Genomic DNA, 15,852 nt, shown 5'->3' with positions numbered 1-15,852 from the left:
TGTCTGGCTCTTCTTTATTTGATTTGTAAAAATACGCACTAATGTATTTCTTCAAGTTCGGCTCTATACTGTGACCAAGTGGGATTTATTAAAGGAATGGAATGAAAATTAAAGGAAGGAAAAGTTGGTCTAATACCTGAAACATCAGTGTGTAACAATACATCATCTCGACAGAGTCTTTTATCCTGGTGAGGAAGTCCCCTCCTAGGAAAAACCCACAGCTAACATCATCATCTATGATGAAAGCCTGAAAACTTCCCCCTAAGGTCAGAAAGATCAGCATGCCCAGTGGGGCCGCTTCTGCTGAATATTGTTCTGAGGTTCTAGCAGTCTGCCAAGACACATCCAGATCAGAAAGGACAGATTTAGATAGAAAATCCTAAGGAACCCACCAAAAAAACTGTTACAGTTAGTTAGTAAATGAATTCAGCAGTGTTACAGGAACTGCTATCAATACACAGATGAGCAACTGTTTTTCTATAACAAAACAACTCTTTGCAATTGCATTAAGAATAAAATACTTAGGAATAAGCATAAAAAGTACAAGACTTTTACAGTAGAACTAAACACTGCTGAAAGAAATCCCATTTGTGGATTGGCTTAATTAAGGTGGCAATATTCTCCAAGTTGAGCCACAAACTGAACACAATCCCAACTTGTATGTGCAGAAACTGACAACGTAATCCTAAAATTCATACAGAAATGCAAGGGACCCATAATAGCCCAAACAGTCTTGAAAAAACAAACTTACGAGTCATATATTCAAAACTTCCTACAAAGTAGGGACAGTAATCAAGACAGTGTGGTACTGGCTTAGTAAGAACAGAGATCAATATACACTTGACAGTCCACAAATAAGTCCGTATGTTTATAGTCAAATGATTTTTGGCAATTTGGTGAGGAAAAAAAAAAACCTTTTCAGTAAATGGTGCTGGGACAACTGAATATCCACACACAAAAAGAACAAAGACCCCCCCCCACTTCATACCGTACACAAAAATTAAAATGGGTCAAAGACCTAAACTGTAAAAAACAAAAAATGCAAAACTCTCAGAGTAAACCATAGGCACAGCTCTCCATAACCCTGTATTAGGCAGTGGTTCCTTACATACACCAAAGCACAAACAACCAAAGAAAAAGTTGGACTTCACCAAAATGAAAAACTTAATGCTTCAAAGGACAGTGTCCCGAAAGTCACAAGCCCTTGGAATGAGAAAATACTTGCAAATCCTATCTGGTAAGGGTCTAGTATCCAGAATGTATGAAGAGCTCTTGCAAATCAACCATAAAAGGATAAATGACCCAACTCTGAAATCATACAAACATTTTTCTCTAAAGATACACAAACGGCTGATAACTATGTGAAAAGACATTAGCCACCACAAAAATCCAGACCCATGCTGTAATGACGCACAGCTTCATACATAACTCAGATGGCTGTGACCAAACCCACAGCCAGCAACCACTGCTGATGCAAGAACCTGGAGCCCACCTTCTCTGCTAGTGGGAGCACAGAAGATGGCGCCGGCACTTTGGAATATGGTTGGGCATTTCCTCAAAACATTAACCAGGTACATGACCAAGCATTTTCACTTTCAGAGAGAACCAAAAACTTCTATCCACATGGAAACTTGTACGTGAATGTTCATGACAGTCAAATGGTGGTAACCACCCAAATATCCCTCAGCTGATGAATGGATAAAAAGCAGCAGTATATCCAGAAAGTGGAACATTATTCAGTACTCACGTACAAAGATGAACCTTGAAAATGTCCTGAGAAGTGAAAGAAGCCACACAGAAAAAGCCACAGATATAGGATTCCACTTACATGAAACGTCCGTTAAGAGAGAATTCCATAGAGACAAAGACTTAGGAAACTGGGGAACTCAGAATCACTTTTAATCCCACCTGTTAGAGATGGGGCCCAGTCTCCTCTAGGCTTACATAGACAGTTTTGTTTGGAGGAAATCATTTTGATTACATTTTGAACACTTTCTGTGTCCTTGAGATGGATTGTTCTTGCAAGCTTCTACAGTCAGGCTTATAGCTGCTGCCAAGTGTTGATGCTCCTAAGTAATTCTGCATATAAATTTTAAATCTGAATTTGTAGTTATTTCATAAAATTCTAAGAGGTAGAATTACATAATGAAAAGAATATTCCCGTGGCTGAGGTGTTGAATAAACAAAGTTCCTGTAACGGTTTTATTGCCCTTTACCAAGTTAAAAAAAAATAAATAAATACACATTATAGAAGTAGCAGCAACTTTAATTACAAGCAAAGGTTGACTTTATCCCCCAAAATGACTTGTTTTGGTATCAGCAAATAAACTTCAAATAGTTATACTGAATACTTAAATTCATCGTTAAAATTATGGCTTCAACAATTGATATGTGAACCAAACAAGGCAAAATAAAAATATAAATTTAAAAAAGTAAAATATATAACAAATTACCAAAAAAGAAACTTTCTGTAAACCTGCCAATTTTTCTGCCTTTGGGCCGCCCATTTCTATGACTTGAGAAACAAGGGTAGGAGCCAAGATGCCTTCACGGTGTTAACCACAGGAGTTCAGTTAACATACTGGTGCCCTGCTTTGAAGACTGCAAGATGAACCCAGCAGCACATCCAGAGATTTGAAAGGATCACAATGTTTACAATGGCAAATCATTTTATTGACTGTATATTCACACCAAACACAAAAATAATGCTCGTTCTCCTCCATTTAATGGACTAGGTTAGGAGAAGTTTCACGCTGGGCTGCATGTACTCACATGGGACACATTTTCTATCTTAAGAGTTGGGGAAAGGTGGTTTAAAACAAAGGCTTAAATAAAGTAGCACCAGAAAGACCAGGTACCATCATCACATATTCCACCCATCCAGGAGTTCTAGTATGTGAAATTATTGCACTTGTAATGTCAAAAATAAATGACAGTAAATTACCAAACTCAATAATTTAAAACAGTTTGATGAGTTTTGAACGGTTTTGTGTTTCCCTTCCAAGGAAACCCGGGCTAGAACAACTGTATCTAGCCATTTACTTTAAAAAAGCAAGGGTAGAGGACCAAGTTTTATTTCTAAACTGTAATTGCACTATGAGAAGAGAGGCTGTTTTACATAGTGGTATGAATTTGGTCCACATCCAGATACATTGTTATTACAAAAATAAACAAGTTTGTTTTTGTAAAAAATAACATTGCATTCCTTTGTTCAAATTGCACAGTACAAACAAGCTATGTAAATTAATACTGATACAAGGTAACTGGAAGTACATACAGTGGGTATGTGTTTAGTCTGAAGCCATTAAGGAGTATGCAGATAGGTTTTCATAATGTATGAAAACTAAAATTTAAGTCATATCTAGAAATACATAAAATATTTTAAAAGTTACAATGAAGAATGCATTCTTCACATAGTAATTTTTAGTAGCCGTGATAATACAGGATTCAGCAGTCTATTTACATAAAGGTCCATTTGTATTCAATTTACAAAACCAATAAATAAGAAACTAAATTTGCACAAAGCCTATTTCATTTCATGATCAGTGTGACCATTTCTGCTACTGTACGACCAAGCCAATAAACCTTTTTTCTATGAAGACTGCTCCTACTTGGAAAGAAGAGCAAGCCCCTGTCTCTCCTTCCAAGAGTGAGTATCACCATGCAGAATCCAGCATCAAACCTTACAAATTATCATATAAGCCCTAAAAATATGAACAGTGCCTTTGAGTCTATTTACACAAGAGTATTCACAAAAAGATACAGTTCTCTGATACAAAACAGTTTAGTGGTATCTAACCGCATAATTGGTAAGAGCCCCCAGACCTCTGCCCACACTGATCCAGCAGGAATCAAGCTGCTAAAGGAGCAGGCACACTGACTCACAGGTTAAATAGCTTTCCCCCAATTCAGGACTGGGATTTAAAGGCTAAACAAAGCCAAGGACAAGTCCCCATCATGACAGCCGCCGCTGTGCCAGGGCAGGCATCTGCTCAGGAGGCCAATGCGGGAGAGTCCAGTGCTCTCAATCCAAAGGGGGCGCACAGGGAGCTCAGTGCCTGATGAGCTCCAGCAAGCACCTTCGCATTTATTTTTAAAAAGCAGTCTGGACACACACTGAACCAGAAAACATGTAAGAAGCTGGAAGTAGTGAAAAAGTAGGCTCATCTAGGGCAAAACAATCCCTATGGTTTAAGAGCTACCATTCTTTAAGAATAAAACCAAAATATTCTCATGTACAACTGTACAATACTCTTTATTACTTTCCACTGCAGCTTAAAAAATTTTTTATGAAAAATGATTTGATATCACATTTTTATGGAGTCCGAGATTTCTTAGAGGAGAAAGAGTTAAAATTTAATACTACCTTACTGAGTTTTCTCCCTGGTTCAACCGTCCAACTAGGTCACAGTGTCCTTAGCTGTACGCGGCTGCGGATGAAGAATGAATACTGCCCACGGTGCCGGCACGCCACTGTCGTTAGGACACAGAACAGTCGTAAGTCCCATCCTGAAAAGATTCCTCCTCCTCTGCTCGGGTCGTGTCCTCCTCCTTCCGGCTGACCAGACTGCCACCTCCGACCTCGCCCGGGGGGACGCTCCCGTGGCCTAGGGAGCCCCGGCTCTCCTCTGCCCGGGGACCGGCGTGTTCCGGGGTCTTACCCACGGGGACTGGCTGGAAGGCTTCAGGCTGGACTTGCTCCTCTGTGAGCTCACTGAGCTTCTGTACTTGTGGCTTAATGATGTTTAAAAATGGCTTATATCCAGGACTAAATACAGAGAAAAGGAAATTAGCTAATGCCACATTCAAAATGCTCCCTAGAATGTTCTGGACAAACTCCTACTAAACACTGGCACAGTGAGGTCTCAATGCTAGGTGATGCGGGCAGGGGAAGAGGCACCGGGTAGGGAGGAAAGGCTTCTCAGGCGTCCTGGCCAGCGCAGGGGCGCCACACCCAGGGGAAGTGTCTTACGTTTCTGAGCTCTAGCAGCAAGGACATTCTTTCTCCAGTAGTATTACAATTAAAAGATCGTACTCCACAGTCTGAGGACTTGAAGAACCTTCAGAGAGTACATCTCTTCTAAGTGAATTTGGCAACTGAGGAAAAAAACTAGATCCAAGTAAGGGAAACCCCAAATCCACACATAACTGGTGTCGAAGGGCTAGAATCCAAGGCTCTTCACTTCTATCCACTAATCTTAATTTGGGCTTGCTAGTAACTGCTATGGACTGTTAAATTCACACACGCCTTAAGTTTTTATCTTTTCAAAGTAGTTATTTTCAGGTTCTTATTACCAGCAATTCCACCGAAACACAGACCTAAAAGTTCCAGTCTAATAATTCTAAGATCATCTGCACTGTGTCATTTACAAAGCTGGCTGGGCATAGAATGGTGACGAAAGAAAACAACTTCAGAAACGAATGTGTGAAAGCATTTTTATTTCTACCTACCTAAACAATTTCCAAATAAATGAACCAGAACTAAACCTTACTACCGTGGAAGGACAGGACTCTCCTGAGGGCAGCCGAGGTAACAAGCCTAAGGAGACGTGTACTTACCAATCTGTAGAGGCCCATCGGTCTACTGCGTGCAGCCCCGTCTTTATGTTCTGTAACATCTCTCCATCTACCTCTGAAGACTGGATGAGAACCACAATCTGGTTGATTATTGAGGATTCTCTAAGAATCAGGCCAATGACAATGCACCAGTCCAGACATCCTGCCTCCATGAAGATGTGTAGCAAGTATCTAAACAGAAGCAGAAAGATTTATGCTCAGAAGGCGCCACAGATGTTATCAGGAAAACAGCCCCTGTACCCTATCTGCCCAAAAATCCTGAGTAGGCATTCTGTGCTTCCAGGATGCTGAGGAACTCACCGAAGCTGGACCTGGGATTTGTGAGGCCCCTTACTCGCCAACTCCATGGAGATGTGCTCTAGCTCTGACTGTGTTAGACTGAGTGTGGAGAAGTTTTCATCCACCATTGTCCAGTCTCCATCCACCACGGAGCTACTTTCAGTCAAGTCTGTGGCTGAACCAATACTACATTCATCACCTGATGAAAAAGTGCCAAAAGTTATAAACTGGCTTCATATAGAAAATATGTTTAATTTTAAATATTAGTGGTTTCTCACATGTTGCTTTCTGCTCAGAATTTTGAAACCCAAATGTTAAATCAACTGCTAAAATTCCCATGTTATATATTAACAGTAGTAGATATTTTTAAGGAAAGAAAAAACCATTAGAGAGATAACCAGGCATTAAGTGCCTTTGGATGGAAAAACATACTACTACCTATGTAGCAGTCTTGCCTGCCTCCAAAAAGAATCTAGCTATAATCTGATCAGGTCTTTAGATTCAGTTACTAATTTATAAGAAATAGAGAGGAAAGTGTTAAATCATGAAGATGCAGTCACCAAAATTCACATTTTGAGAAAATCACGGAGGCAAGTCTCATCAATGACTAAACCGCAAGGGATTTAAAAAAAAAAAAAAAAAAAAGATGGGAGGGGCACCTGAGTGGCCCAGTTGATTAAGCATCTGACTTGGTTTTGGCTCAGGCTGTGATCTCAGGGTCATGAGATCAAGCCCTGCGTTGGGCTCCATGCTCAGCACATAGTCTGCTTGATACTCTCTCTCCCTCTCCCTCTGCCCCTCCCCTCCACATGTTCTCTAACATCAATTAATCAATCACTCAATCAATCTTAGGGGGAAAAAAAAAGGTAGGGAGGGAAACAATCATTTTTTAAAGAAAGAATTGAAAATTTAATCACAATGTCTGAACCTTATCTGGATCTTGGTCCTAACCATAAAAAAATTTATGACATTATAAAACAATTGGAATTTGAATACTTACTAGATATTTGATGATATTAAGGAATTACTGTTAAATTTTAGAAGGATGATAAAGGAATTATGTTTTTGAGAGTCCTTTTAAAGATACATACTGAAAAATTCACAAATAAAATATATCATGTTTTGGATTTGGTTCAATAAAGGGATCAAATTTGGTCATGAGCTGTTACTACAGCTGAAGCTGGGTAACAGATACATGGGGGTAGGGGCAAGGGTTCCATGATACTGTTATCTCTAATTTTAAAATATATTTGAAATGATCTCTTTATAAAGAGTTTTCTTAAAAAAAAAAAAAAAAGCAAGCAATGATATTACCTCATGTCTCTCAGGATGGCTACTATAAAAAACAAACAAAAATCCCCAGCAAATAAAGTATTGGCAAGAATGTCAAGGAACTGGAACGCTTTGTCAATGTAGTGCTGGCTTGATAGTTCCTCAAAAAATTAAAGAAAAACCTTATGTTCTGGCATTTCTACTTCTGGATATATATATCCAAAAGAATTGAAAGCAGCATCTTGAAAAAGCTATCTGAACTCCTATGTTCACTGCAGCGTTTTTCACAATAACCAAAAGGCGGAAGCAACCAAGTGCTCACCAATGGGTAGACGGATGAACAAAATGTGCTATATACACACAAGGGGTGCTATACAGCTTTAAAAAAGGAAGTAAATTCCCAAACACACTGCGACAGGCATGAACACGGAGAACATTACGCTAAGTGAAATAAGCCTGAGTCACAGGAAGACAAACACTGTAGGATTCCACTTATATGAGGTATCTGAAGTAGTCAAGTTCACAGAGACAGAAAACAGAGTGGCGGCTGCCAGTACCGGGGACGGGGCAGCGGGGAGTGCTATGTAACGGTAGAGAATCTTCACTTGGCAAGACAGAGTTCTGGAGGCTGGCTGCACAACAGTGTGAATAGACTCGGCCCTACTGAACCGTACACTTAAAACTGGTTGAGGGGGTACAGACTACATGTATCTTCTACAATTTGAACAACAGTAATGGAAGCTGTAAGCTTCTCCACGTGGCAGAATCTCAAGAAATGGTGATGACAAACTGAAAATCAAACACCGAGCAAGTCCCTGGCCATGAGGAAAGTCAGCCTACGTGCTACTTACACCCCCGGGACTGTCCGCGCCTCAGCAACGCGCACCGCTCTGAAGCTGCTTCAGTCTGTAGCCGCACTAATATTGTGAGAGCAGAGGGTGGTACGCACTTTTTGGTAAAGGGTCAGAGGGTAAACGAGGCTTTGAAGACTAAGAGGCAAAATGAAGGATATTACACAGGAACTTGCAAGAGAAAACGTTTCTACAAATTTTTATCAGTAATATAAAAAACAGAAGACAATGGAGTACAATATTTTATGGTCCATGTCTACTTATGAGAAGAATGGTATTCTTCACACGGAGATAACATTTTGCTTACTTGAAGTTCAAAGTTAGTGTTTCTGTATCGTTAAAATCAAGCACAGTTTCATCTGTTGGCGCTGGTCAGTAATGAGATTTTACCTATTTCGTTCATCTAAAATAAATATGGCAAAGTATAGTTCAGGCCAGTGTGGCCTTGTTCTAGAAACTATCCACCCCTCTAGCGAATTCTAATGACTAATCCTCTAGGACATATCTGCAAAGAGTGAAGCTCTATCTCTGAAGTGCTAGGGCACAGAAACCTTCCAAAGGAACTGAGAACCGAGGATTTAAAATGACATTTACCTTTATTAGATAAAGGTGACAGAAAGGCGTCTTGCATTTGCGGTCCGTGGGACGAGGCTGTGTCGATCTCATGATGGGTGGGGCCAATGTTGCCAAGCCAGCTCTGACTTCGTTGTACATGAGGGACACCCGCGTCTATCTCAAGGTTTAAAAACGGGTCCGCTGACTGGGACTTTAACAGCTGCTCTCCTACTGCAAGGCAGGCCCCAAAACAAGAAAGTGGGAATTCAAAAGATGCATGCACCACCATTCCCAACTCGGTTATTTCAGCTTCTCTCCCTGATACTCCCAAACACTGAAAGTTCAAAGCCAATTACACCGCACCATCCACCCACGAACCAGTGAAGCAAGACTATGTAATGCCATCTAACAGTCAACTTACATCATCATGTCTCATGAGCACTAAACAATTTATTCTGTTCATCTTTTAAGTGCTTTCCCTTGGTTCTTGAGATGAAGTTCCAAATGCCACAATAAAAGGTTTTTGTTTGGACATTCCTGAGTAATAGTAATTAGAACAGTCTTCTGTGAAAGACCTGAACTAAAAATCTTTATCTTTTCTCTTTCACCAAAATAGTTTCACTTTGTCTTCTCCTAGATTAGACGACGGCCCAATAATGATAATAATCTGAGATGGAATGACATGAGCCTACGTTACCTGTTCGGTATTTTCCATTCCTGAAAGGAGAACTGAGAGAAGAGGCTGGGATGATGGGAAGCGGCCAAAGGAAATCTTTGTGGAGTCTCTTCAGGGCCAGCACGAAGTTGTCCACCCGTGCAGCCCGAGTGCGCTCCCTGCACAGCCAGCTGATTAGTTCAAAGCCCAACTGGGCTGCAAAGCAGCCAAGGTCCTTTAGCCGAACTTCTTCCAAGAGACGCCGAGCGTGTCTCCAGAGCATCATGTCAATGTACATGTTCTCAGCACAGTCACTGTCTTTGCTCCATCTGTAAGGAGGAACACAAGAAAGCTGCAGAGAAACTGTTCCTGGACGACCTCACGTCGTTGTATGCAGCAGTACTGACAACGCTGGGAACGAGGTGAGAGATCCAAGATCAAGCTCTGACTGACGACAAACGATCAGGGCTTTCCTCCGCGGGATACCACGAGCTCAACAACACCCGGAACACGGCAGGCTCTTAAAACATATTTGCAGAATGGAAATATGGAAGAGGAAAAAGGAGATGGACAAAACCAAACCGAGGAGGAGGGTGGTTGGTGACTGGCTGAAGGGAAGAAAGGGAGCAAATAATGCTGTATTTGAAGAGCCCAATGAAAAGAGGTGAGGAGATCAGATCAAAGAAACTGAGAAGAGACAGACAAAGCAAAATGAAGTCTGTGCACGGGAATGGGGGATAAGCAGACACATAAACATATGACGGATGCTTAAAAACTTACAACGTGACGACACGCAGTCTATCCTCCCTTACTCATCTGGGCTGATGTGGGCTGACTGGTTTGGTAACTGGGCCATGTGGTGCCTTCCGTGAGAGGCAGTCCTGGACGACTGTCTGGACTCAGATCTTGGCTCTGCCAACTCACTACTTGAGTGAACATAACCAAGCTTACTTTCTGGGCCTCTGTTTCTTCACCCACACAATGTGGTTAACAACAGTGCCGACCCTTATAAATTGTAAGGATGAAAAGACGTACACATGTAAATGCTTCAAACCGTGCCTGGCACATACTGAACACTTCATATGGATTAGCCAGTAATCACGTTCTGCAAAGGCATAGCCGAGAAGCTGTCTGTAGTACGCCGTGGTTACCTTTTACTTGTGTCCAGCCCACGGCTGTGTGTGCAGGTACTGGGAGTAAGGGCAGTATAAATGATTGTGATAAGAAAAGGTAGTAAATGTCATGATAGAAAATGTTCAGTAAGTTCTCATTATGTGTCAGGCACTGTAGTAACAACGAAAACAGAATATAAAAGAAAGGATTAGGGGAGAGAAAAGAGCTTAGAACATGTAACAATGGAGGAAGGAACACAAGGACCTCACAAACCAGAGGAAATTCTTTTTTATAATGTTCAGCATGAGTTCACAGTAACCTCTCAGGAGACAATAACCCATCTATGGGTGATGTAGGTTTGTGTCTTCAGGATGCACTTCCTCTTGGCTCTCCCTGTTTAATGACTTCTCCAGTCAAGAGTCACTAGAGAGTCAAGTACATGGGGACTGAACTTTTTTTGTCATGAGGTAGAGTTGGAAAGAAAGGTAGAACTATGGACTATAGGAAGGCTTTTGGATTATGTGCAGAATTAATTATCTTCCTTTTTATTCTGGTCCTCTATTATCAGGGTAATGTGAAGTGAGCTACCTTCAGAATGGGTACACAAGCCCTACTCTGGGACAAGGGACAGAAATTGTACAAAGAGTAACAAAGTGAACTTCGGAGGAAAAAAAGGGAAGCATTTTGTGTGATCTTCAAGCCTTTCAGAAACGAAGAAAGGAATTGCATTTGATCAAACGGTGGTTTTTATAAGATCCAATTTTACAAATGCCCTGAAATGCATTGTGTGTCACAGGAGGCCCTAAAAGCAATAATGGCTCGTTATTCTTTTACCTTTTTCCAGAAGGACCAGATGGCATACTCAGTGTTTTCTGTAAGCTGAATTTACTAGCAGGAACATTTTCAGCTGACTGGGATAAACTGATGCTTCGATTCCTGAAGAACTCAAATCCACCACTTGAACTGGGTTCCTAAGATTACACATGATGTGCGGTACCGTTAGAGAAAGATGCCGTGTAGGTGTATGGCCTAGAGAGGCTGTGCGATTTTGCAACCAACCTGAGCAGTAGGTGTGGATGGAGGGGTCTCAGATTCTCCAGAGCCAATGGCTTTAAGAAATCGAATCATGTGTCGACATAGGTCCCATTTGCCTTGTTCCAGGGCTGTGTTGAACAGAAGGGTGGCATGCTGCCTACTTACTGCTGGGACTTCCATATTCTACAGAAATAACCAAAGACAAGCATTCCTTTTATACAGCAAATGATTTGGGAAGTATGAGCAATTCTTTATCTCTATGATTTCTATACCAGAGAAGGAATGCAGCTATACCTCTCTAGGGGAATATTTAATAGTAAGAATAAAAGGAGCAATAGAAAGTATCATGCAAGGAAAAGCAAGGCAAACACTCTGCTGGTGTACTATAAATTAGGATTTTCTAAACTTTCTAAAAAAGTCGGATACCTTACATAAACCTGACCCACATTCTGTCTTTCCTGGTTCCTAGCAACTCTGCAAAGTGGTTATGCCATTCCTATTTTACAGATGAGGAAACTGAGTTCAGTAACTTGCTGAAGACCAGCAAAAAAGCAAGAACACAAATCTAGATTTGCCTGACTCCCAAAAGCTCAGGTCTCCCCCTTGTGACAGTTTTTGAGGCTGTGACAAAAGTACTCTTAGCTCTGGGCAACAGTAGGTAGGAATGCTACACAAAGAGCGTCCTCACAAATTCTTTCAAAACCTTCACCAGACCGCCTGCCTTGGCCTTCGGGGAAAGGCATCTCATAGGCAAGTTTAACTGTAATTATCTGACAATCCACAGCAACGCTGAAATTCTGATACAGAGAAAGTGTCCAATCCCATTGCTTGGCAGATCCCTGGAAGTCAAGGGGGTGACCTAAGACAAAACACAGCTGCATTTATTTTGTTTCTATTTTTATCATTCTGTGGCTTTTTTAGATGAGCCAGGGAATCACAGACTTTCGGGGCCATCCCGCCTCTGCTGGACTATTTCCTCTGGCTTCAATCAGTTGTCATGAAGCAAGTAAGTGGACGAGAAATGTGCTTCAGGCAGAGTTTAAACCAAGTTTATGGTTAGCTTCTTATATCAATGAAAACAACTTTACAATAATTTGAAAGCACCGCTAAGTGCAGCCTGTCAAGTCTGTATCAGACTGGTAAGAATAGCAACTATCAAGCCCTTTTGTCAAATATATAATGACACAGATTTTCAGGAGTCTCAAAGAACCCACTATTTTGAGAAGAACCGTGTGCTATAAGGGTAATTACTGTGGCAGGCCTGCGTTTCCTCAGCTTGCTGTGGGGAGCCTAACAGAAGGTGCTCTGCTAGGAGGACCCAGGCTTTAACCAGAGTCCCCTCGGCGATTCCACACTAGAAGGAAATGAATCTATTACTGTGAGAGGCTTGGACAGATAGCTCAAATTAGCTAATACTAGCTTAAACTCACTAATGTTCACAATAATTACTATTACATTTCCTATGTAATATGTGAATGTTATTCTATGTATTATATACTACGTAGAATAGAAAACCAGACTGCATGAATCCTTTGAACATCATCACAGTGTCAACACGAGACATTTCTTCCCTCCCCCCTATTTAAGCTCATTAATCCTTGTACTTTTAAGAAGAGAACTGTTACCTGTAAGATAATAAGGTAAGAGGCAGCTGTGTCCAAATCCTGAGCCATCAGGCATTCCTCAAACAAGTCCTTGGGGTTTCCAACAGCTGCAAAAAGATAATTCCACAGGGCATATTCAGTCTTCCTAGCACAATGAACAACCGTCTGCAGGAAGAGGGGGAATTCGGTGATAAACTTGGCCACAGTGGGAAGCAGAGGGTCGGGAATGGGTTCCCGTGAGGTAGCTTCTTCTTCCAGCACTTCGTGGAGCATGAGCTCCAGCACATGAGGGAAGTAAGGTAAAGCGGCACAGGACTGGGCTAAGAGCAGGGCCTGCTCCCCAAGGTTCCTGACCAGCAGCTGCCGCAGAATGTGATGGAGGTAGATCTGAGAGGTTCTCTCCACAACACAGTAAGGGAAGAGCACCTCCAGCTGCTCCCTAGTACTGCTCCGCGCATACAAGGAATCATAGAGCAAAGTGTCATTGACAGCACCGAGGACTAATGCATCTTCAAAGAGAACAGCCAGGGGGTAGATATTGATGTGAAAAGGCAGCATGATCCGCTGGGACAAGAAGGAATGGGGCTTGCGGTGGTCCCTGGGGAAGAGAGGGAGCCACACTTTCATCCCTGCCCCTCCGCAGCTCAGCCAGAGGGCCTCCAGAAGGTGACGCTTTTGTTTATTTGCTCGACACGTAGTCCAGACATTCTCAACAGACTGGGCGAGGACAACAGGAGGACAGAATGGCAGCTGGAGAAGCAAAGACAAGAATCCATTTTTTCCCTATTAAATTTGTACATTCTGAAGTTGCCTGGCACTAATAAATGATAGCACAACTTGTTCTGGGAAAATTAGGAGACTATTTAGAATTAGAGTCAAGAACAGTACCCTGCCTTTCAAAATATGTGTATTTAAATCTAAAAATGAGACAAAACAAAACCAAAAAAACCCCACAAACTTCACCAATTTATCTTACTTTCCCATTAGAATTAGCAAATAATAATGCCTAAGCAATAACATCTAGAGTAGGGAACAATTTATTATTGTTTCAGGATTTCTTATTCACCCTTCAAAAATAGTCTTAAACCTGGAGGCTTAAAGACTAATATTATATACTTTCCTGGTTTCCAAGTCACAAGACGATACTCTCCTCTTAAATTCTTTTATTCCTTCACCTCTAACATTCTACGTGATTCGTGATTTGCATTTTACTCACAAGTTTCCTTTGGTTAGGGTTACTGTCCTTCTCCCGGATCTGAGGGCCTGATCTGTCCCTCTGCATCATTATGAGCTGTCCTGCAAGATTTAGCATAATGCTCTCTGCGTCACGAGCCTGAAAGAAAAATTGGATTCAAGCTAATATATATGTTTTCAGCATTTCCCCCCAACTCTATATGGTTCACAGGTGAAACCACCACCACCGTTTACTGAGTGGATACCACGTACAGCGGTTCTGTAAGGTGATGTGGAGTACAAGCTGCTTTCTGGCTGGGGTGCAACAAGCTTTACCACAATGCAACTAAGGAACACGACAAGTGCACTTAAGATTGGGGGCAGAGCTGAATGACCCTGATAAATCTAGGAGAGCTTCAGAAGTTCACAGAAATGAGAGCTCACTTCAGTGACCCACCTGACATAGCGAGAGAAGGCTTACATAGGGTGAGATGGGCCTCAAAGGATGAGGCCGACACACGGGAGGCAAAGCAACGGTTGGCGCCCCAGTTGAAGAACACCACTGTACCTGACACAGAGATGGAACATCTTTTTTGGGAAAGTGAGAAAAATCTAACTAGATCAGGAATATCATGAGAAAAACGCTGGATGATAATAGGAAGGCTTGAAAGCCAAGTTAAAAAAAAAAAAAAGGAAATAAGCCACTCTTATGATTCTTGAATAAGGGAGTTATTAAAAATCCTGAGTTGGGGCGGAGCAAGATGGCGGAGGACTAGGAGACCTGGATTTCGTCTGGTCTCAGGAATTCAGCTGGATAGGGATCAAACCATTCTGAACACCTACGAACTCAACAGGAGATCAAAGAGGAGAGTAGCAACAACTCTCTGAACAGAAAAGTGACCACTTTCTGGAAGGTAGGACGTGCAGAGAAGTGAATCGGTGGTAATATTTAGGAGGATAGACGGCGGGGGAGGGGGCCTCCATCCACCGCCTCTGGCAAGTGCTAGAGCCGCGGAGCACAAAATCAGAAATTTTAGAAGTCGGCTCCGCTGAGGGACGTCGCTCCAGTAGCTAAACAGAGGGGCAAAACCCTCGTGGGACAGTGTGGTCTCAGGACCCTCGGGGTCACAGAAAGACCAGGGGTGCCTGAGTGCGGCAGAGCTCCCAGGTGTTGGAGCGGGGAAGCCGGCTGCAGAGACGGAGCCGAGGCGCGGGCTCTCAGCTCGGGGTTGCCATAAACCATGATCCACGGCACAGTCGGACCACTGCTCCTCCAGCAGGGAACCAACTAGCAGCAGATCCAGGGAGACTCCCCTTCCTCCCCTGGGAGGAGCAGTGTGGGAGCGCACCGCAGCGATCTGCTGGGTTTGGAGACTCCACATGGAATCCTGCGCCAGAGGCCGGGTGAGCACGGAGTGTGGCCAGAGACCAGGCAGACGGGAGTAATTGACTGCTTTTCTCTGGGGGCTCACTGAGGAGCGGGGCCCCGAGTTCTCAGCTCCTCTGGGGCGGAGACTGGGAGGCCGCCATTTTCACTCTCATCCTCCAAAGCTCTACTGAGAGCTTACAGGGAACAACGCTCCCAAGAGCAAACCCTAGCAGATTACTTAGCCGAGACAGGCAAGGGTGGGGCAATTCTGCCTCCGCAGACATTTGGGAACCAGGGCAACAGACCCCTCCCCGAAAATATCAGCAAGAACCGCAAGCCAAGACCAAGTTTACTGATCAATGAGAAAAG

At 42.6% G+C, this 15,852-nt stretch overlaps 1 protein-coding gene across 3 annotated transcripts in view; it reads right to left on the bottom strand.

The window, feature by feature from the left end:
- Positions 1 to 2,651: 2,651 nt before the first annotated feature.
- The window catches only part of RIC1 (RIC1 homolog, RAB6A GEF complex partner 1), a 169,676-nt gene continuing 156,475 nt past the window's right edge, over positions 2,652 to 15,852 (bottom strand). For 2 of the 3 annotated variants that reach the window (XM_025891346.2, XM_073878168.1), the window contains exons 18-26: positions 14,158 to 14,274; positions 12,963 to 13,691; positions 11,362 to 11,520; positions 11,137 to 11,273; positions 9,232 to 9,518; positions 8,574 to 8,765; positions 5,878 to 6,055; positions 5,560 to 5,748; positions 2,652 to 4,768 (exon numbers count right to left, since the gene is read on the bottom strand). In XM_025891346.2, the coding sequence (XP_025747131.1) occupies positions 4,480 to 4,768; positions 5,560 to 5,748; positions 5,878 to 6,055; positions 8,574 to 8,765; positions 9,232 to 9,518; positions 11,137 to 11,273; positions 11,362 to 11,520; positions 12,963 to 13,691; positions 14,158 to 14,274 (2,277 nt within the window). In that variant the 3' untranslated portion in view covers positions 2,652 to 4,479. The remainder of the gene's footprint in view (positions 4,769 to 5,559; positions 5,749 to 5,877; positions 6,056 to 8,573; positions 8,766 to 9,231; positions 9,519 to 11,136; positions 11,274 to 11,361; positions 11,521 to 12,962; positions 13,692 to 14,157; positions 14,275 to 15,852) is intronic. The other variant, XM_073878169.1, reaches the window with a different exon arrangement.

The sequence above is a fragment of the Callorhinus ursinus genome, unplaced genomic scaffold (assembly GCF_003265705.2).
Source record: "Callorhinus ursinus isolate GAN/ISIS: 27379988/994484 unplaced genomic scaffold, GSC_fseal_2.0 scaffold28, whole genome shotgun sequence".
NCBI lineage: Eukaryota > Metazoa > Chordata > Mammalia > Carnivora > Otariidae > Callorhinus > Callorhinus ursinus.
The sequence above is the reverse complement of the archived record's forward strand: the minus strand, read 5'-3'. Positions and strand labels throughout refer to the sequence as shown.